We start from the raw sequence: 23,873 nt of genomic DNA on the forward strand, positions 1-23,873 counted from the left end.
CCCTTTCTCTCCCTTTCTTTCTAGTTAATCCAATATTATCCAGTTCTCTGTGGCTTAGTATATAGTTAAACAATCACTTTAATTCCAGATTTTATTTTGTTTTTATATTTAGCAAATGCAAATGTGCACTTGATGATTTAATACCTGAGGTTACAAAGACAGAGCAAAAGAAATAATCTCCTGGAGTATATTTATCAAGATTAGACAATGCATTTGCTTACCAGCTCACTGAATTCATTATTGCCTAGGTCAAGTCTTTCCAACTGGCCCAGTTTGTGCATTGACCTATAACAGACAGAGAAAAATACTATTGTGAGGCAGTGCATGACACATTGTTCCAAAAGACATATTACCTACCTCTCTTATCAGATTTACCTGGGTTCATAGTGCACAGAATTCATGGTAATTTTCAGGGAGCAGTAAATTGCAAATATACCATAACAAATGCAAACTGCTGCTTGAAAAACTTTAACGGCTTACCGTGTTTCAAAATGCAGTCTATGGTTGGAGAACAGGCCTGGCTGCTTAACAAAAATCTGGGAAGCATGTTATATATCTATACCAGTATGAGGTCCAGGTTGGGGTTCCAACATCCATATTTTTAAGAAACCCCACATACTTGAGAACAAGAACCAATGGATAAACCCAATTCTTAGCAAAGTATTCTGAAATTCCATAATACGGCCACAATTTCATCATCAATCTTGTCATTTTCCACTTCCTTAAATGAACCTCTGTTATAGACAAACCTTTTTCTCTCTTTTTTAAATTGAGGTATAGTTGATTTATAATATGTTTCAGATGTACAACATAGTGATATAACTTTTAAAGGTTATATTTCTTTTACAGCTTTGTAAAACATTGGCTATATTCTCTGTGCTGTACTATATATCCTTGTAGCTTATTTATTTTATACATAGTAGTTTGTACTTCTTAATCCCCTACCTCTAACTTTTGTCTCATTGTCTCCTAAACATATTGGCTTGCATTGATGCTACAGTTTTGAACAATTGCAAACCTTATAAGAGTTGGTGCCAAAGATTAGAGGTACAAAGCATATGTCATGTACAATCAACATTTATCATACCATTCTCCAGTATAACTTACAATATAAGAAAATATAGCATTTTTCTGATTTTCAAGTTTTTTATCTTCCCACTAACCATAATACTGTCTTCAAGTCCTGACTCTATAGAAACTCTGCAGGTACTGTTAACTCAAAAAAAAAAAAAAAAATTAGTTCCTTCATCTTTAAATCCATGTAGTAATTATCTCAAAGAGTTTTTATAAGGAACAAATGAAATACTACTGTAATATCCAGGCTCTGTCAGGCACACAGAAATGCAAAAAAATAAATGTGTACTCTTTCTTCACTTGGGAACTGCTACTGAAAGATGGTTATATGTTAGACAATCTTATGGGGTCTGGGAAATAACACTGGGTAAAAAGAAGCAAAAATTCCTGCTCAAGAGGACTTTACATTCCAAATAAGTCAAGGTTTTAAGTGCTATGGAGAAAAGTTAAGCAGAAGAGGAAGACAGAAATAATTAATATAACAAGATTGCAATTTTTGTTAGGGTAATCAGGTAAGGTCTCTCTGAGAAGAAATTTGAGCTCATGCTTTAAGGAAATGAAGATATGTGCTGGTGCTTAGACTCTAAAGCAGGGACACGTGGTTTGCTTGAAAACATGCCAGGTGACCAAAGTGAGAGAGAGGAGAGATAAGGAGATGACAATGGGAAGTTAGATAACATGGGGTATTATAGCTCAACGCAGGGACTTTGGCTTTGATTTTTAGTAAGATGGAGGATCAATGAAAGGTATTGATCAAAGGCATATTGAAGTGACTGTTTTAGAAGGATATCTATGATTTCAGGCTTATAAAAAGGCTGAGGAGGACCAAGTTGGAAGCTGGGAGATCCAACAGGAGGCTAATGGAATAGGCTAAATTAGAGGTGATGATGGTTTGGCCAGGTTGGTGGCAGTGAAGGTGGTGAGAAGTAGTTGGATTCTCGACACATTTAAGATTAGATCAAATGTTTTGCTAATGAAATGGCTATAGGGAGTAAGAGAAAGAGTTGAATGTGACTAAAAGTGTGTTCTGGTTTGAGCAACTAGAAGAATGAAATTGAACTGCAGCTTCATCAATGGAGAAGACAGGATGGAATAGGGTTTGGGATAGATCAGAGGTTTGGTTTTATATGTTTTCACCTCTGTCCAAACTCTCTAAGATTCCCCCCAAAAGATAAATACCTGAGGTGATGGATAGGTTACTTAACTAGATGGGAAGAATCTTTTCACAATATATACTTATATTAAATTATCACAATGTACATTTTCAATACCTTACTGGTTTATTTATCAATTATACCTAACCTCATAAGGAGCAAGACGAAAGTATTTGTATTAAGTGAAGATGTGTGATATGTTGTATGTACATTATCACAATGTACATTTTCAATACCTTACTGGTTTATTTATCAATTATACCTAACCTCATAAGGAGCAAGACGAAAGTATTTGTATTAAGTGAAGATGTGTGATATGTTGTATGTACATTATCACAATGTACATTTTCAATACCTTACTGGTTTATTTATCAATTATACCTAACCTCAGTAAGGAGCAAGACGAAAGTATTTGTATTAAGTGAAGATGTGTGATATGTTGTACTTGAAGGTCCTAAAACAAATTTTGTTAGTTATGTGATTCATCTTTTTTTTTTTTTTTTCTTGTCTTTTTTCTTTTTAGGGCGGCACCTGTGGCATATGGAAGTTCCCAGGCTAGGGGTCAAATCAGAGCTGTAGCTGCTGGCCTACACCACAGCCATAGCAATGCAGGATCCGAGCTGTGTCTGTGACCTACACCACAGCTCACTGCAATTCTGGATCCTTAACCCACGGAGCAAAGTCAAGGATTGAACCCGCATCCTCCTGTATACTAGTTGGGTTTGTTAACCACTGAGCCATGACAGGAACTCCAAATCCTTTTTTTTTTCTGAAGCTAAAAATGGATGACCCCTTAAATCATCTCTTGTATAATAGAGTTTCCAGACTTCTAAAGACCCTGATGGTCTTCATAAATGCTTCTCTTCCAAACAGGTTCAGGTTCAAATCCAATATCCTTGTTTTGTAGAGAAAGCTTTATTGGAACATAGCATGGTCATTTGTTAACATATTATCTATGGCTGTTTTGTACTGCAATGGCAGAATTGAGTAGTGAGACAGAGACAATATGGACCACAGAATCTCTGAAGACCAAATGGCACTCAGAATTAAACACTGTTCTTTACATGTGACAATATCTAAAGAAACCATTATTTCTTACGTTTCTAATAGTGTAGTTTAAGTTTGATTCCTTTTGTGTGGAGTTAGGTAGCCTCTATGTCACTGCTAAGACTTTTTCTTTTACCATCCTAGTCTTCACCTACTGCTTCTGAAATCTTAGCCTTATACATTCATATCTAATTTTAAATTAATAGCATCCCTTCGTACCATTTCTTTGACATTCTTCTGAATGGACATTTTTCCTTTTGCTTGCTCTGGCTTTCCCATGATGTTTTCTAAACTAGTTCTTAAAGCTTATTTAAGTTCTGTTATCTAAAATATATTTTCTTCTACTTTAATTTTTTTCTCATTTTATATTCTTGATCCTCATTTCCATTAATTACAATCACCAAAGTTTCATTCCACTATTACACTCTTATTTCCTTTTTTTTTTTTTTTTTTTTTTTTTTGTCTTTTTGCCTTTTCTAGGGCAGCTCCTGCGGCATACGGAGGTTCCCGGCTAGGGGTCTAATCGGAGCTGCCTATGCCAGAGCCACAGCACCACGGGATCCAAGCTGCCTCTGTGACCTATAGCACAGCTTATGGCAACGCTGAATCCTTAACCCACTGAGCAAGGCCAGGGATCAAACCCGCAACCTCATGGTTCCCAGTCGGATTCATTAACCACTGAGCCACGACAGGAACTCCTACTTCCATTTTCCCATATGATTTTTTACATATCTTTAAATTTTTGCATATCTTTTGCATATCTTTAAATTCTTATTTGTTTTTTGAATATGCCATTCTGTATTATTTCCTACATTTTACAACTTTCAAAATGACTGTCTTGTACCCACAAGATTTTAGACAGCCTATTGCTTTTCATGTTCATGTGCTAGTTGCTAAACTGTAAATCATTCTGTCAAATTGTCCAAAAAACGTTCCTTTTAGGTGAACATATGGAATAGATTTTCAGTTTCATCAGGATACAAACAAGTAAGACATAAAAATAAAATAGAGCTCATGGTATTTTTATTTTACTAGTGTTCTTTGAGAATGTTCATTCATTCACTTTGTGCTCTTACGGCAGGTGCCATGTGAGCCCTGGAATTACAAAGATTCTGGGATGCAGGGTTTCTCAGCCTTGGCACTATTGATATTTTAGACCAGTGAATTCTTTGATATAGAGACCTACTGTGTACACTATAGGATGTTTAGCACATCTTACAGAGTCTCTACTCAGAAAGATCTATTTTTTTTTAATGTGAGAATGACATGTAAATGATTACTTTATAGGAATGATAAATGCTGGGATAAAAATATGTATAAAAAGATTGCCAAAGGAGCTCAGAAGAAGGAATGCATGACAATTTAGTAGTTCTGGAAAACTTTAAGAAGCAGTGATATGGTGAACTGGGTTTTGGAGAACCTTGCTATATGAATCACATGTATTTGCACATATGAAAATAAACAATGAAAATACTAAAAGAATAATTTGAGGCTGAAATTTTTCTGAGATTGTGGTTTAGATCTACAATACTAACACATACCCTTAAAGGATGTAAAAGATTTTGGTTCAAAGTGATGAGCCTCTAAAAATTCCCACTAGAATTATTACAGGAATCCCTGTTGTCAAGACCTCAAGGCTGAATAAGGGGACATCTGGGATGCAGCTATCTTGTGCATTGTAGGATGTTTAGCATCATTCAAGACCTCTACCTACCTAATATCAGTAGTCCCCTTTGTGGTTTTCATAACCAAAATGTCTCCAGACATTGTCAAATGTCCCCTGGGGAGGGGCTAGGGAGCAAAATTGCCTCTAGTTGAGATCCACTGTGCTAGAGGAATGTTTCAGGCTTTTCTCTCCTTCCTTTGCTGATCAATAGAGAGTGAGCCCCTCATCACCATGTTTACCTACTTACTCTACTAGGTGGGTTTCCACAAGGCCTGTCCTCATGCCAGTCAAGCCAGTCTGCTTGATTATGTACTCATTTGATTCAAGCTTTTGTCCTTTCAGTAAACACATGTGGATCTGTGTTTACTGAAAGGACACAGGAATCCAACTGGTATGATTTCCTTTTACAATTGGCCATGACATGAAGACATGATCACCACTGTAGGTCAGGGAGAAATATTTGGACTGGTCATAGCTTGGGTCACATCTTCATCCGTTATGCTGACCATTTGATCATCTGTCTGAACTAAATATCCTACTGATTATTTAGATTCACTTGTAAAATTCACCTAGTTATGTGAAGTTCGAATGAAACTGGTTGCGTTAAATGATGTTTACCAACTTACGTTCATGTTATAGATGTAAAAATTGCAGAAATGTATAAAATTTCTATGCTTGTTATTGATACCATTGCTGTTTCTTCTGCCTGTGGTTCTATCTGTAAATCTCATAGTTGGCTCCTTTCAACTCAGCTCAGTGTTTCCTTCTTTTAGGCCCTTTACCCCAAATTAAATTGTCTTCCCATTTTCACTTTATGTATTGCCCTGTTTCATTTTCTAACACAACTGAAACTATTATAACTTTAAAATTTTATTTTACTTAAAATTAACATTGAAAATTGAAATATTTTTTGTTTGTGTTCTAATTAGTTTGCCCCTGCTAGACTGGAGCTCCATGAGAGCAAGTGATTTATCAGTCTTATAAATAGCATCTCAATCAATGTTTGTTGAATGAAGAAAGTCATACAGGCATCAAAGAATGATTCCTTACTGGTGAGACATTTGAATTCTAGAATATTTACAAAGACAAATCCCTAGATTTTTATCAGGCATCACAATTAATTAACAATTGCCAAGAAGATATACTGATAGGCCTGTTTTAATGAATATTGTAACCAATATACATTAGCTTACTTACTGTAAACTATGCATGATGATAGAAGCAGATAAGGTTGAGGTTCATCTGTCCTGGGATAGCTATGTCTTGTATTAAGTTGACTTCCTGACTTTGCCAATGATAGCTTTTAAAAAAATCCAAATAACAAAAGAAAGACTAGGCGAAATATTTAGGTGAGTTTTTCATTTCTTTGGATATCTGGAATATAGTAGCTAAACTATGAATGGAGAGTAGTTAAGAGCACAGACTTGGGATTCAGACAACCTAGGTCCAAATCTCAGTTCTACACCTCACTAGGTATTTAAACAAATTAAAGAATGTCTTTGCGCCTGAGTTTTCTCATCAGCAATATGGCAATGATGATGAGAACCCTTATATCATAGGGTTATTTTGATGATTAGAATAGGTAATAGAGATAAAGCAGCAAAATAATGCCTGACCTACGGCAGGTGCTCTTTAAAAGTTGGGTATTGAAATATTTATGGAAGAATTTCAGAGTTGGAAATATTTTGAGAGATACTGAGGTCAGAGTTTGCTGACATTTTCCTAAGGACTTATAATAAATGTTGCATAATTTTGAAAAAATTCAGATGATCAGTACATTTTGGCAAAATTTGCTTAAAAATGTTAAATAGATTTCTTATTGATGTCACTTCTCAGAAAATATACACATGTTTGTTGTGGTTATCTAACAAAGTGAATTAGTTTAGACTATTTCCTGTTTTATCTGACAAAATCAATTTTTTAGGAATTTTAAAAATTATGGTCAATTTACAATGTTGTGGCAATTTCTGCTGTACAGCAAATTGAACCAGTCATACATATAATATATATTCCCTTTCTTATACTGTCTTCCATGATGGTCTCTTTTCTTTCCTACAGAACATTTCTTAGACTAGGAGAACGTTTTTAATAATTTTTTTTTGCAGATGATAAATTGTCCATCCCACTCCATGAAATCATAGACATACTTAGTCCATGAAAACACAGACCTAGGTGTATTTAAATATCCTATCATGAGTACAGGAATTAAATTTGGTCAGATCATCCTCATTTGTCTGCTTGAAACTCTGACTGGTCAGGCTCTACATCTCAGCTCCCAATATTCACTTCAGAATCTTCTTGCATTTATGACTGTTTTGGACATGGTTCCATTGTTTGACTTTCACATTCTCCTTAAAAGACCATGCTTATTTTTGCCACTTGGCCTCATTCGCTGCAACTTTACGAAAAAGAAAAGCTCACTTTTTACTAGAGGAGACTTGATGACTTATTCAAGGTCACACAGAAAGTTAATGACAGCACTGATACAGAATCATCTCCATTCCTAGCAGCGTCCAGTCACCTAAGTCTGGCCTGAATTGTTTGGCTTGACCATTATTTAAATATGAATGTTTTTATGAAAAGTATATGCACTATGGCTCACTAACTATAGTCTATGCCAGGGGTCAGCAAATATTTTCTATTAAAGGCTAGACAGAAGTGTTTCATGCCCTGTGGGTTATATGGTCTCTGTCTCAACTACTCATTTCTGCCATTATAGTGCAAAAGAGCCATAGATGATATGTTAGCAAATGGACATGGCTGTGTTCCAATAAAACTTTATTTATAAATAAGGAGTTAACAAATTTGGACCATAATCCATGGTTTTCCAACCTGGTCTACATGAGTCTTTAAAATCTTATATCTAGATAGCTCCATGGATTTATGCTATAAGCCTGGCACATAAGAATATTTAAGTCTTCAAAACTTGATATAACAGAAAAATTATGGACTGGAAATGTTTATTATTTACTAGATAACTATTTATATTTATACTCTATTTGAAGTTCTCATTTCTTAGGGTACATTTTACTGGAATCTAGGGACATTTGTTCTTAATATTGTCATTTGGTTGCATTTGTGAAAATTAAGTCCTTACTATCATGCCATTACTTTATAGCATTTATCTAATTGCAAACCTGGAAAAATACTCCACTTGGAGCAATGACAAGAAATAATGCAATATCTTGGTGCATCTGTCACTTTTACAAAATTATACAATCTATGATTTTCTTTTTATCAGATTCAGAGGTTTTATCTATTTAAGTGTTCAATGACTTCTGAAGCCACATAAAGTTGGCAGGATTTTTGTTTCTTCATAAATTCCCAGTGCAGTAACTTCAGTTTGCTGACTCTCGCAGGATTCTGCAAATTTTTTTGGCATGAGCTTATTCATTCCAGCTTTTAACTTGTCTTTCAAATGTTCTTAAACACTCTCTAATTAGTGGCTATTCATGTCACAAGGATAGGAAAACTCCCCTCAGTTGCCACCGTCCAATGTTTCTTTCTTACTGAAACTTAGGGAAAGAATATACTATTTTTTCTACTTAATCTGTGTCCTATGTTAAATGGACATTATCATTCTATACATTGGACCTACCAGTTTTGCCACATTACCATGTTCTTCCCTTGTTTATAATCTTTCTTTAAATGAATGTTCTATTATACATTTTTGAAATAAATCATCCCTGAGAGTACAGGTACTAAAGACAGGATATTCTTTAAAAATGCAACTACTGGCATACTTCATTTTGAAGAAATACACACTTAGTATTTTTACACACCAGGAAAAATTTAAAATCTAGTGTCCAATGACATATCATAATTTCTATGATAAAATGTTTTCTATAAAAATTCTCCAACGATTATTACTATATCTTAAACCAACATCACAGCTACAATATATATGTATCCTCCACCATTTCAATTCAACTTCCTCCTACGAACAACAGCAAAAAGATTAACTGGCTCCTGGATCTTCCAGAAGGAAATGTTGCCAAACTAACACCTATTATTTTGTCAAAGAATATTGGGAAGACAATTTTTTTTAGATTAATTTGTGAATGCTTCTCAATTAAGATGTTCTTCCTTGTAGGATTTAAATTACTATAATAAATATTTAAAATATATAATTTGCTTCTGTCATGTATTTTGAGTATTTCCTTGAGAACATTTTTTTCCTTTTAAATATTCAACATTTAAAGTTTAGGCTGATTTCATGATGTCTTATTGGAAAAAAATTTCTTTCCTATAACTATTTATCTCTAATTTAACACATAACATGAAAAAAAAATCTGTATAAAGAAATAAACTCACAAGTAACCCCTCATGAATACTGCTAGTTTATACAGCAAAGTAAATTTCTCCAATGAAATAGACTGAAGTGTACAATGGAACTTTGAGAACAGCAACCAACTATAAGCCAAATTCTATACTACTCCTTTTAATGAAAAGTCTAATTAGACTAATGAGAAGCCTAAATTTCATTACTCTTGCTCTAGTCTTCTTGGGTTTATGACCAGAATCAATCATTCATTCACTCTGGAAATGAATTTTCCCACTGGCCAAAAATTATTGTTCATTCCTAACTCATGACAATGTAGCAAAGATATAATTCACTTATAAGACTTTCCGAGCCCTTTGTGGAGGAACAGTGCCATATAAGCAGGAACTATAAAATTATGTCCGTGGATGGCCACATTGCAGGAACTGAAGCTCCTACCTTGCACTGAAGCAGTCTTATCAAGAGGTTATGGGAAACATAAGCAGCTATGAAGATGCTCATTTTCACTAGAATATGCTGCAACCTGTATGCTCATGAAAAGATTTTGAATGCCACTGAAAAAATACTCGGGCAAAGTTTAGGGGTTTTTTTATTTTTTTATTTTTTGTCCTTTTTTGCCTTTTCTTGGGCTGCTCCCATGGCATATGGAGGTTCCCAGGATAGGGGTCTAATTGGAGCTGTAGCCACTGGCCTACACCAGAGCCACAGCAACACAGGAACCGAGCCACATCTGAGACCTATACCACAGCTTACAACGCTGGATCCTTAACCCACTGAGCAAGGCCAGGGATCGAACCTGCAACCTCATGGTTCCTAGTCAGATTCGTTAACCACTGCACCATGACAGGAACTCCGAAGTTTAGTTATTTTAAAACTCTTACAGATAACTGAGCAGGGAACTACAAAAAGTTCCTTTTCTAAAAGACTCTTCTCACATACACAGGCTCCTTGTTTCAGGCTCATTATTTCTTCCTATTATTCACTGAAAAAAGTACTACTTGTAATATTAGGCATTCTAAATACTAATTTGTGTAATTTTATGTAGATTTGGCCTGGGGTTGTTGATACCCTGACTGATGCATAATATAGACACAACCCTGTGACTAAGATATCAGAGAGTTTGAACTTCAGCAGATGAAGGCCTTTGAGAATAATCTGCCAATGTAGCCATGGCTGGTTTCCCAGGCAACTGTCATTTCCTTTCCCTCTCTTCCTTGCCAATGCCCTGCATCAGAGACTGGAAATGCCAGATAGTCACGAGGCAGACCTCCTCCGCAACTAGGATAGGAGCATATGACTCAGATCATATGACTCAGAACAGGAAGAAGAGAAGAGATTCAGAGGGAGATTCTGAAAAAGATCTTTCTCCTTGATTTAAAAGAAGGAGGGAAGCATAAGAATGTTTTCCTTATCCCTCTTTTTTTTCATGGTTGGATGAGAACAGGATGTCTGGAGTTGCAGCAGACACTATAAAACCATGAGGTAACAAGTCCAAGGATGAAAGCCAACATGTTGGGAATAGCAGTGTAGAAAAACCAAAAAAGCCTGAGCTTTTGATAAAATCAGTAAGCTACTGAAACCAGCTCTGGAACTGTATACCTTGAGACTTTGTTATTTATCACAAGCTACCTACTATTTAAAAAGCCATTTTTACTCAAAATCTTGTTTCTTACAGCCAAAAGCATACTTTTAAGTACATGCATTCTACTGAGTTATCAGGTACCGATAAGAGTGTCACGTGGCTTGCTGGTGGCAGATCTAAAGGAAAAGTTGAGGTCTTTTAAGTCCCAGAAGTGTCTGATACACCAAGCACTTTTTAAAAGTCCTGATTTATTAATTTGAGTTTTAGTAGATTTTAGGCAAAAAAAGAGAAAAGAAATACAATGAACAGTTTTAACACGTTTACTCTTGATTAGAAAAAAATGGACAATACTAAGCTAACAAGCAAATGAATATCTTACTACTTAAATTAGGTACAAAGGTGTTTTTGGTATCATGAGAGATAATGTGCATTTTAAATAATTTAAAAATAAATAGAGAATACGCATGAAAGTATTTGCATAGCTTCTGCAGCTTTAATTGATTTTATTTTTCTGCTTTTATTGAGATATAATTGAAACACAGCACTGTATACGTTTTAAGTGTTCAGTAAAATGATTTGCCTCACATACATCATGAAATGATGACCACAATAAGTGTAGTAAACATCCATCATCTCATGTAGAGACAAAATAAAAGAAAAAGAAGAAACCTTTTTCCTTGTGATGAGCACTCTTAGGAGTTACTCTCTAAACAACTTTCATATATAACACACATCTGTTAATTACACTAACCATGTGGTACATTAAATCCCTAGTACTTATTTATCTTCTAACTAGAAATTTGTACTTTTTGACCACCTTTTTCCATTTTCTCCTCCCTGCTCCCTCCTCTATGGCAACCACACATCTGATCTCTTTTTCTATGAGATTGTTTGTTTGGTTTTTGAAGTATAATTGACCTACAAACTATGTTAGTTCCTGATGCACACCATAGTGACTTGACAATTCTATACATTGCAAAACGATCACCATAATGTGCAGTTACCGTCTGTCACTATACAAAGATTATTATTGACTACATTCTCCATGCCGTGCATTTCATCCCTGTTACACATGTATTTTGTAACTAGAAGTTGGTATCATTTAATCTCCCTCATCTATTTCACTCACGCCCCCATCCTTCTCCCCTCTGGCAACCATCTGTTTGTTCTCTGTGTTTGTGACTCTCTTTCTGTTTTGTTTTGTTTGTTCATTTGTTTTGTTTTTCAGATTCTACATATAAGTGAAATCACACAGTATTTATCTTTCTCTGTCTGACTTATTTAGCACAATACCTTCTAAGTCCAACAACATGCAAAGTAGTTTGTGCTTTTTCTTTCCTGCATTTGACTTATCAATATTCTAGTTTTCCATTTTTACAATTTCATTTCCACAAATTATTCTGTGAGTTTTGGTATGATTTCTGATGTTTATAATTTCTGTTTTTCAGAAACCATGTCTGTGATTCTATATATATTCTGTTTTTTTTTCTTTTTAATATTTCATAGTTTCAGAAACAAGGTAAGGCTGTTACTATTTTTCAAGTCTGTATTCCTTTTCTCTTTTATATTTATTCTATCTTCAGAGAAGATTGCTCCACAAATCTTTTTCTCTACATTCAGGTTATTCTTAAAATAATATTTGCTTCAGCCTCAAATAGATATTTTTTTCTTCTATGTATTTATTATTGGAGTTTCTTCCCTTACTATTTGCATGCTAAAATGTACATTACTGGTGTCTATCAATACACTGAAATATTATTATATTTTATTTAATAATTGGAATGATACGTGCATTCAGCTGCACATGTTCAACTTATAATAGAAATTTAAGAACAGATTTGATTAGGGTAACTTTTTGATTGGTCTTAACCAGGACTAAATTCTTCCCTATGAAATAATTTAGCATGAAGATTATCATGCTAAAATATGATTATAACAATCAGTACTTAGAAGTGAAATAAAATACAATAGGGTAGCTATCAGAAATAATGGACTTGGAGTTCCCTTCTGGCACAGTGGTTAACGAATCCGACTAGGAACCATGAGGTTGCGGGTTCGATCCCTGCCCTTGCTCAGTGGGTTAAGGATCCGGCGTTGCCGTGAGCTGTGGTGTGGGTCGCAGACGCGGCTGGGATCCCACGTTGCTGTGGCTCTGGTGTAGGCTGGTGGCTACAGCTCCGATTGGACCCCTAGCCTGGGAACCTCCATATGCCGTGGGAGTGGCCCAACAAATGGCAAAAAGACAAAAAAAAAAAAAAAAAAAAAGAAAAGAAAAGAAATAATGGACTGTACAATAGAAATAACAATGGGTAAGAAATCAACGCTAGATGAGACCATTGTGAAATGTGCTTCATAAGGAAAACTCATTTCAGTCAAAGAACTGTAAAAGACACTGAGGTCTAATTGCATATTTCTTGTGGGTAATTGTATTTATATAAAGGCAATCTTGCTTTTTAAAAGTCATAAGTTCAACCACTCCCTCTCAACATACTGACAAAAAAATTATATTTCTGAACCTGAATTTTATTGAGGGAAAATTACCTTTTCGTTAATGCTGCAAAACACTTAGCTAGTTGCCCAAAGAGGAAGAAAAGTCTGATCCTTCATATCATCACCATCATTGTTGACAAAAGGGCAGCTTGATTATCCTTACTTTTGTACTGTCCTGATACTTTACAAATCCCTTATAAATTAAGCCTTTTAAATTCATTAACCAAATTGCTCTTTCATTAATGTAACAAACATCTACTGAGCACATATCAGATGCTAAGGGCTGGGACTAAGATGTGGACACTGCCTTCAGGTACCTCACAACTTCATGAAGTGGACAGAAAAACTTACAAATTTACAATAATAATGGACAATATGAATTTTTTATTATGTATATGCCAGTGATTCAAGGATTAACAGAACAAACAGAGTCCCCCCACTTATGGGGCTTCTATTCTATCAAAAAATTCAGAAATTAAATGATTTTGAAATGAATGTGTTAATTTATTATACCCTGAGGTTCATGCTACCCAGATAGTGTGAGAGTTCTATGAGAACTTGTAATTCAGGGACCGACCTAGAAAAGGCTTCATTATCAGATCATACTGGAATTAGGCCTTCAGAGATGAAGAGTTCACCACGTGGAGAAGGCACAAAAGGGCATTCCAAGCAAGGAAAATGATACGACCATCAGAATTCACCTATGTATTAAAGTATTTGACTTATTCTGGAAATGGAAAAGTAACTTCTCAATAAAATTCTCTGCAACCTGAGGTGACTCAGAGGAGTTCTTTGTTTTCCTAACATTAGTGTCCAAAGAAGAGAGAGAAAGTTCTTTCTCAAGACCAATTCACTCATGGAGAAGACTGGTTCAGAACTCTCCCCCTGTCAGGCAATAGTGCGTCATGTTCCCAGGATCTAACTGGTCTTCATACCATGAGCAGAACTCACAGGTCTTGGGGATGGAGAACCATCAGTGCCAAAATGAAAAGATGGAGCCCACCTCCCCTATAAGGAAAGGAAGGAGTGATTGTCCCCATAAAGCCGTAGTAAAACCAAATTGCCTCTTACTTCACTATTTCCTAGTTGGATGAATGGTACCACTACTCTCCTTGGAGCCTAAAATAGAAACTTGGAAGCTATTCTCTATCACTTGGAAGGTGATAGAGAAACTTTTTTTCTCTATCACCTTCCAAATTAGTCAAGTACAAACGCCTGTTTATTCTACCTCCATCATATGTCTTGAATATATGTTCCCTTTTCATTCTCTCTGCCTGACCCAGAGAAGGCTTTATATCAGATAATAATGGAGTTAGCGCTTAAGAGATAAAGAGTTCCTTAGCTCCTCTCACTTGTTAGTTTACTTACTTCTTGGACTATGGTGACCCAGGCCTTGGCAACAGCCTCTTTGCCAGTCTGCCTGCCATCAGTTCCTTCCAATCCATACTGATTATTGTCACCAGAATAACCCACAAAATAATTTGGTCATGTCATTTCTGGGCTCAGAAGTCGAATTATTTTAGGAAAAGTTCCAAGTTCCTCAACATTGCATTCAAGGAAATTTATAATTTGACACCAGCTTACCTTTCTGGTTTTATTTCCTGCAAAAAACTTTATACATATTATAATCTACAGCCATTTATAGTATCCTAAATGAGCTAGGTTCTCAAATGGGATTCATTCTTGGTAGATTTAGCTTTGGAGGTCATAAGGCTAAATTTAGCCCTTTTAAATATATCTGAGTACTCCTCAGATTGAAAAAAAAAAATGCAATTGAGAGTAAATGCATTTTTATGAGGAGCAATTGCCAGGGACAATATTTGTTATGATCTCACCACTTAAAATAATATTATGTCATCATATTATTATATATTATAGATCAAAACAACAATGACAAAAAATAAAACCTTTCGGTTGTAGGAAACCAACATGAAGTCCCTCATGTGAAGCTGAGAAATAGAATATTTAAAAATCTTGGAGTTCTCACCGTGGTGCAGGGGGTTAAGAGTCCACCTGCAGTGGCTCCATAGCTGCGGAGGTGCAGGTTTGAACACTGGTCCAGCACAGTGGGTTAAAGGATCCACCACTGCTGCAGCTGCAGCATATTTCACCACTGTGGCTCAGATTCAGTCCCTGGCCTGGGAACTTCCATATGCCATGGGTGCAGCCATGGCGTTCATAAAGTTAAAAACAACAACAACAAAATATAACTCTCTTTGTAAGGGATGCAATGTACAGTATGATGATGAATACAAGTAACTCTGCTGTATGATATGTACCAGAGTTATTGAGAGGAAATCCTAAGAATTATCATCATAAGGAAAGAAATTTCTTTTTTTCTTTTTATTGCATCTAAACGAGATGATGGATACTAACTAAACATGGAAGCAATCATTTCCATGATGTTGTACACTTTATTTATTTATTTATTTTTTGGTCTTTTTGCCTTTTCTAGCGCTGCTCTCATGGCATATGCAGGTTCCCAGGGCAGGGGACGGATTGAAGCTATGGCCGCCGGCCTACACCAGAGCCACAGCAATGAGGGATCAAGCCGCATCTGCAAACCACACCACAGCTCACGGCAATGCCGGATCCTCAACCCACTGAGCAAGGCCAGGGATCTAACCCGCAACCTCATGGTTCCCAGTCGGATTTGTTAACCACTTTGCCATGACGGGTACTCCCCATGATGTTGTACACTTTAAACTTATACAGTGATGTATGTCAATAATATATCAATAAAACTGGGGAAAAATGAAGAAAACTTGATATAACTAAGAGTCACCACATATCCAAATAAAAGGAAAGTAAACAAACAAACAAAAAATCTATGTAAAGAAGTTTGTCCTAGAACATCAGTGAAGTAGTAGGAAGAGTCTATTACTATCTCCAATTTAAAAGCTATTAAAATAGACATAGATTCTGGGATTTACAATAAGGAACCAGAAGTAATGGAATCTCTATTATGGTGACTTTTTTTCAAATTCAACCCTGTTCTTCTAAACCATTTAACACCACTGAATCTTCTCTATTCATCTAGTTTACAGGTAACAGACTTATCAGTAATAGCACTTCTTAGTTAGAGTAGGGGTTTTCAAGTTATATCCTGCAGGCCAAATCTGGCCCACTGTCAGTTGTTACATAGTCTACAAATAAGGAATAGTTTTTATATTTTTAAATAGTTGAAAAAATCAAAAGAAGAATATAATATTTCACAACATGAAAATGATACAGAATTCAAAATTTTCAGTCCTTAGATAAATATTTATTATTTGGCCCATTGCAGGAAAAAGTTTTCTGATCCTTGACCTAAAGTGATATGTCTTATGGACTGAGTGTTTGTGTTCCCTAGGAATTCATATGCTGAAGTCCCAATCCTTGATGTGATGGTATTTGGGGATGGGGCTTTGGGGAGATAATTAGATTTAGATGAGGTCACAATGTCCCCATAACAGCATTATTGTCCTTAGAAGAAGAGGAAGAGAGACTAGATCCTCCTCTCTCTGCCCTGTGAGGACACTGAGAAAAGGCATTATCTGCAAGTCAGGGAGGGGGCCTGAATTAGCCAACATTTTGATCTTAGGCCTCCCACCCACCACAACTATGAGAAATGAATTTCTGTTGTTTAAATCACCTGGTCATGGCACCCTGAGCTGACTAATACAATAACTAAAGTTTGGAAATTGTAGGCTTAGTAATTTTTTAATTGCCTGCCCTGCATCTGGCATTTTGATAATTCTCACTTTTGGAATCTTGGTAGGATGCAAAGCTTATCTACTGAGAAGGGAAAAAGAGCCCTGATAGCTGACAGCTGACAGCTGAGAGCTAGCCTGGTTGCTACCACCAAGCACTAAACTGTGGTATTTCCCTGCTGATCACAAGTAATTTCACAAAATTATCTAACTCAGTTGAGGACTCTTCAGACAATGATGGAACAAAACAAAAACAATTCAACTACAAAAATCATACCTGAATAGACACAAAAGCTGACCTTGTGCTTCTATCACAATGAGGGATTACTGTTTCTCCAAGGGCAACTACAGCTCCTCTCTAATCTTCTGGTCTCATAGGTTAAAAAACACTAAAATCTCTAATAACCAAATATCCCAGAGAATACCCAGCCCAGAAGAGACAATGACCTTCTTAAATCTTCTCCAAAATCACCTGTAAGTCCCTCCTACTTCCCTCTTACCGAGGTGCTCTCTGGTTCTCCGTGGCAGGCAGCCTCCCTTGCTAAAGCAATTAATAAACCAAATGTTGATGAGTAAGTATCTGCCGTGGGTTTTGCCTGTTGCGGATCAACATCCCTTTTAGAAGCCAGACACCTGGTTCTCAAGCATCAGTGAGCTGGACATGGGGGCTATACAAGTCAGACACACGTTCCCTTCTCTCCACAGCATCTAACTGGGGAGAATTCATTAGGGCTTGAGCAGCAGAAACAGTGGTGATGGTAACAGAGACGGCAGGGTGATTAGCAGTGGTCCGTACCCAGGGCTGGCAGGATATCAGTGACAAACTGTGGCATTCAGTATTCAGTGTTGGCAATAATACTATTGAGTTTTTTTGTTTTTCGTTGTTGTTTTTTGGCCAAGCCCACAGCATACGGAAGTTCCAGGGCCAGGGTTGAACTGGAAGCACAGCAGTTGACAACACGAGATCCCTAACCTGCTAAACCACCAGGGAACTCCCACACTTTTCATTTTTTAAATCTCTTTTGCCTGTTCCTCCTAAGATTTACTTGTCTTATCGTCAGTTCTTCCATTTATGCAATGTCCTATCATTAGAGTCTCTTTCAGCTTAAATTACAGAGTTGGTTATCATGAAACTAGTTAAGAACCTATTGATAATAACAATATTCTATCTATGGTCCGCATGCAACTTCAAGCATTTTATGACTGAAATGTAACTCTCTAGCCACAGATCTCTTCTAGGATCTAGGTTTAAAGTTTTTATTGTTTACTTAGCAGTTTTGCATACACCATATGAACATCCAATTGATCATGCTGAAAACAAAATTAGTCATCTTTCCAGCCCTTCTCTATCTTGTGTGTGAGTTGATACTACCTAAATCAGAAACCCATGACTAATTATTCACCAAGAACCCACTATGGGTTCTACTCTCTCTGAAGTCTATTTCTTCTCATTTCTATAGTCACCTTCATAGCTCTAGTCCAATGCTTTGTTTCTCCCATGGATTTCTTCCACGGCCTCCTCCACTGGTTACTGTGTCTTCCATTGTGCCCTCTAGAGTACACTCTTCACAGAGAAGCCACAGATATCTTTGTAAAATGAAAGTCATATGATGTAATATAAAACCTCTCTTTTGGCTCCCTTTTGCCAGAACCAAGTCATTTCCAGAATAAAAATTCAAATGATACTGGCATGTTCAGAAATTCTCTTTTTCTCTCTCTTTTTTTTCCTTTTAAGGCCCCACTTGGGGCATATGGAAGTTCCCAAGCTAGGGGTCTCATTGGAGCTATAGCTGCCAGTCTACATACACCATAGCCATAACAACATCAGATCCGAGCCGCATCTGCAACCTGTGCCACAGCTTGCAGCAACGCTGAATCCTTTAACCAACTGAGCGAGACCAGGGGTGGAACCCGCATTCTCATGGATACTAGTTGTATTCTGAACCTACTGAGCCACAGTGGGAACTCCCAGAAATACTCTTGAGTGAAGACTTCCAGGATATGTTCAAGCGTACTACATGGAACTTGTAATGGTATCCATGTTTCTAATAGAGATTCTTTTTGGTCTCTATTCTATGCTCTAAAATCTTTGCCAAGCCTGGTGCAACAAAGTGTCACGGTATAAGTTGATCTATTCATTCGTTTACAAATATTATTAAACATCTGCTATGTACTAACCCTTTTTCTAAGACATAATAATATAGATAAGTGTAAAACAGATTAAGTCTGCCCTCAAGGAGCTGCCACTTTAGTGGGAGACAGGTGTGAAAAGGAAATAAACATAAATATCATCACATAGTAGTAAATGCAATGAAGATAATAAAGCAGGGTGAGAATAATTGAGAGTATCTGAAGAGCTGCTACTTCAAATAAAATGGTAAGAGAAAGCCATTTTGGAAAACTAACGTTTTTATCAAAGTTCTGAAGGAAGTGAAGAAACATAAGGACACAATGTAGCAGATCTAAACACAGAAGACTAGACTGTATAAAATCACGAGTTCTGTAGTCACACTGTCTGGGGTCAAATTTGAGTTCTGACATCTACAAGCCTTTTGATCTTGGGCAGGTATTTAACATCCCTATGCCTCAGGTTCCCTATAAAATGGAGACAGTGTGAGTATTACATTGTTGGGTTTACATCTACTTACTTAAATGTTAGTAGACGTAAAGTGCTCAGAGCACATGATAAATACTCAAGAAGAGAAGTTATTCTTGGAGTTCCCATCCTGGTGCAAGGGAAACAAATCTGACTAGGAACCATGAGGTTATGGGTTCGATCCCTGGCCTCGCTCAGTGGGATAAGGATCTGGCATTGCCGTGAGCTGTGGTGTAGTTCGCAGACGCGGCTGGGATCTAGCGTTGCTGTGGCTGTGGCATAGGCTGGCAGCTATAGCTCCAATTAGACCCCTAAGAACCTCCATATGCCATGAGTGTGGCCCTAAAAAAGGAAAGAAAAAAGTTATTCTTATTCTAAAAACTGTATGCTAAAACAAATAATTGAGGTAATGAAGAAAAACTTTCAACATTACATAACGTAATCCATAATCTGTCAACAATATGGGAAACAAAACCTTTAGTAGAAACCACCTAATGAAGACTCAGAGGCTAAAGTTTGAGCAGGTGCATAAGAAACCACAAAGAAAAATGTCCTATCATTCATCCACATATTTACTGAATACCTACTATGTGCTAAGCACCAAGCTAGACAACAGACATGGAGGTAAGAAAGTTAGACATTTTTTTTTCCAGAAATTTTATGGTATAACAAGACCTACAGTAAAATAGTAATTACAGTAAAAAGTATAAAAGTAATGTACAGTATATACAAGGAAGTTCTATAGGTGTATTTAACTGGAATAGTAATAAGGGCTATGAAATCAAAAGCATACATGCCAGATAATGCATAGAAGATCATCAAGACTGAACGAAACCATTTCATTAGCCTCACTTTTTATTTTAACTGTTAATCAAAGTGTAAGATACCTATGAAAGAGTACATACCAGAAGTATAATGCTCACTGAATTTTCATATACTGAATTGGCTACCTATGTAATCAATACCAAGATGAAGAAACAAAATGTTTTCAGAGTCTGAAATCAGGCTCCCTCATGCACCCTTTTAATCACTGACTTACCTCCTAAAAGATAACTACTAATATAATTTCCAATAGCACAGACTAGTTTTGCCTCATGAAAAAATATATATATTCCTTGTGCCTGACTTCTTTCCTTAAACATTTATACAGAGACTTGTATTTGACTATTCATAGCAGCCTACTCATAACAGTGAAAAACTGGAAAAAACCACCTCAAATATCTATCAAGAGGTGAAAAGATAAAGAAATTGTGCTGTATTTATACAATGGAATAATACTTAGAAATAAAAATTGATAACCATCACAAGATGGACAAATAAAATAATACTCAGTTAAAGAAGCCAGAGCAACAAACAAACAAACAAACACAGAATATACTCTACAATCACATTCACATAAAATGCTGGAAAATTCAAATTCATCTGTAGGGACAGAAAGCAGAATAGCGCTTGTCCAGATGAGGCATGCGTAAGCAGTACCAAGAGGAAACTTTTTCAGGTGATGGATATATTCATTATCTTGACAGTGGTGATCCTTTTGCTGATATATATATGTTTCGATACTCGTCAAATTGTACACTTTCAATATGTGCAGTTCCTTAGAGTCATTACTTTAATAAAACTTTTTTTTTTAAGAGTTGGATACTTTACTAACAAATGTTACCAAAACTTTCTTGAATTCAATATGTATTCAAACCTCTAAAAATTATGATCACACATCCTCAAAACTTCAATCCCGTTTGAATGGACTCTACCTTGCTATGCCTGGTAATTAAGAACAAGACTTTTTTTTTTTAGGGCCATACCCACAGCATACGGAGGTTCCCAGGCTAAGGGTCCAATCGGAGCTGTTACTGTCAGTCTACACCAGAGCCACAGCAATGCCAAATATGAGCTGCGTATGCGACCTACACCACAGATCCTTAAGCCACTGAGCAAGGCCAGGGATAGAATCCACAACCTCATAGTTCCCAGTCAGATTCCTTTCCGCTGTGCCACGATGGGAACTCCAGAACAAGACTTTTTGAGTCAAGCTGCTGCCAGGGTTAGAATCTTTCCACTTCTTCTTACCAGTTTTGTAACTTTGTGCAAATAATTTCTTTATGTTTCAGTGTCTTATAAAATAAGGACAGTACTAAAACCTACTTCCAAGAGTTAATGTGAGGGCTATATAAATTAATATAGGCAAAGAATTCAGAACTCAATAAATATTAGCAATTATATTACCTATAAATGTTAAATTCTGTTCTCTATATTAGGTAAAATTAAATGGCCAGTATCCCCTGAAAAATTGACTGAATTGGGCTTATTTCTTTTTATTGATCTAACCATTATACTGACATAAAAACTCTACTTGAATAGGCTGTGCCGTACTTTTTAAACCCCATTTCTTGATATGCACAAGCTAATATATCCAATACAAAAAAATATCCTAGTACTTTACATAATTCATTAGTATCTGATTCATCTCTCTACTTTTGCACATGACTTTCCTTGGCTAGAATATCTCTTCCATAGAACCAAGAACTTAATGAAAGGATCAAATATATGTTTCAAATTCTCAACATGTAGTATAGCACTCGACACATTGCAAGTTTTCAGTAAACGTTGGGCAAGTTTTCCTTGATCTAATTTTCATTCTCTTATAGAATTTTCTGTCACTAATGCTAAATACATTTATTTCTTATTTTGTTCCCTAAGCTAGGTATTAAAGGAATATACTGTTTTACTCTTCTGTTAGAATTACTAAATGTCAAAACTAGGATGATAGTTTAGAGATTGCCATCTCAATGTATCCATATTTATTGTTCCTTTTTAATCCTCTTTATTTCCAAGTCATTTTTTTTACAATTATAGGTGCCCACATAAACCTATTCATCCAGAGAAGACTGATGAGGATTACATTCTTCTGCTTTTTCCTAGAAATTTTCCAGTTTCTACTTGTTTTCCTAAAGAGTAAAATGTATATCAATTATGTATATCACAGAAAAAAGTTTGATTTTCAAGCGTGATAAATGTTATATATTAAAAAGTAAATTTAGAAATATCTTCCAGCAGCAAATGCTTTGATATTAGAAGCTACACAGTTTCTGTATTTATCTACGTCAAGGAATACTGAAAACACATTGTTCGGTAATTACTATAGAAATATCCCCAGTTGTGTTAACTGCATTTATGATAATTACCGCAGAAAATTTATATTTCAAAGTTTTACCAGTTTCTGTGAAATTTTTCTGTAAAGTATCAACTTATAATTACAATGCTAAACATTTGTCCCCAAGGAGAAATATAATGTGGAATTAATATACATCAATAAATAACTTAAGCTAACACAAAATCCGTTCATTGCCTGTGGCACTAAGGACATTATTTATATGGTAGCAAATAACATTAAAGTTCTTATTACCTGAGCAGAAAATATCTTTTATACCTTTCTTACTAGGTTAACGTACAGATCAAAAGTTTACTGTTGAAAGCTTTGAAAAATTAAATGCATGTTAGCCACATAAGGTATTGTTACATTTACAATCTCATATGTTAGGAAATGCAAAGGAAGAAATCACCTTGATGTTAAAAGTTTGGAAATATAAAATTGATAGTTAAAGACACTGAGCCATAAATTAAAAGCAGAAATGGGAGGTCCTTGGTGGCTTAGCAGTTAAGGATCCGGCATTGTCAACTGCTGTGGCTTGGGTCACTGCAGCAGCCTGGGTTTGATCCATGGTCTGGGAACTTCCACATGCTACGGATAGGGCCAAAAAAAAAAAAAAAAAAAAAAAAGGCAGGAATGAATGAACTCTACATTACTACAAATTGATACTCCATAACCCTATGAAACCATTGATCATTTCCTTGATTTATCATTATGAGGACTGGTAAATTTACAAGTCCAGAACCTAAAACATACCATGACATTTTTTAAAAAAGCATCTCAAAAGAAAAAGCAATCCTTGTCATATGTGACAAATATCTACAATCTAGAGGAGGCATTAATAGAATTTGATTCCTGATCAAGTGCCTTTGAGATAAATCATCAAGTGAACACCATCAGCATAGATAATTTGAAGTTGCTAAAAATATAATTTAAGAACTATAATCTGTAGGCAACACAGTGCAGTCAATACATTATGAAGCAACAGAGGAAGAAATGGGTTTGAATCCAGGTTCTGCCACTTTCTACTCTGCTTAATTTCTGAGACTCAAGTTTCCTTATTGGTTAAAAAAAGTGACCACACATACCTTACACTGTTACAAGGTTTAGTGAAACAATGTTTGTGGATAAAGAGCCTG

The 23,873-nt window shown here is 35.9% G+C and overlaps 1 protein-coding gene across 50 annotated transcripts in view; it reads right to left on the reverse strand.

Annotated features, from left to right (window-relative positions):
- LRRC7 (leucine rich repeat containing 7) overlaps window positions 1–23,873 on the reverse strand; it is a 537,967-nt gene that overhangs the window by 197,256 nt on the left and 316,838 nt on the right. For all 50 annotated transcript variants that reach the window (XR_014807988.1, XR_014807993.1, XR_014807989.1 and 47 more), the window contains one exon: window positions 222–285. Coding sequence is in view for 38 of the 50 variants with exons in the window: in XM_084964727.1 (XP_084820853.1) it covers window positions 222–285 (64 nt within the window). In the remaining 12 variants the exon portion in view is untranslated. The remainder of the gene's footprint in view (window positions 1–221; window positions 286–23,873) is intronic.

The sequence above is a fragment of the Sus scrofa genome, chromosome 6 (assembly GCF_054392235.1).
Source record: "Sus scrofa isolate SSC_HxYL_T2T_F1_AM1 chromosome 6, Sscrofa_HxYL_maternal_Yorkshire_Landrace_v2.0, whole genome shotgun sequence".
NCBI lineage: Eukaryota > Metazoa > Chordata > Mammalia > Artiodactyla > Suidae > Sus > Sus scrofa.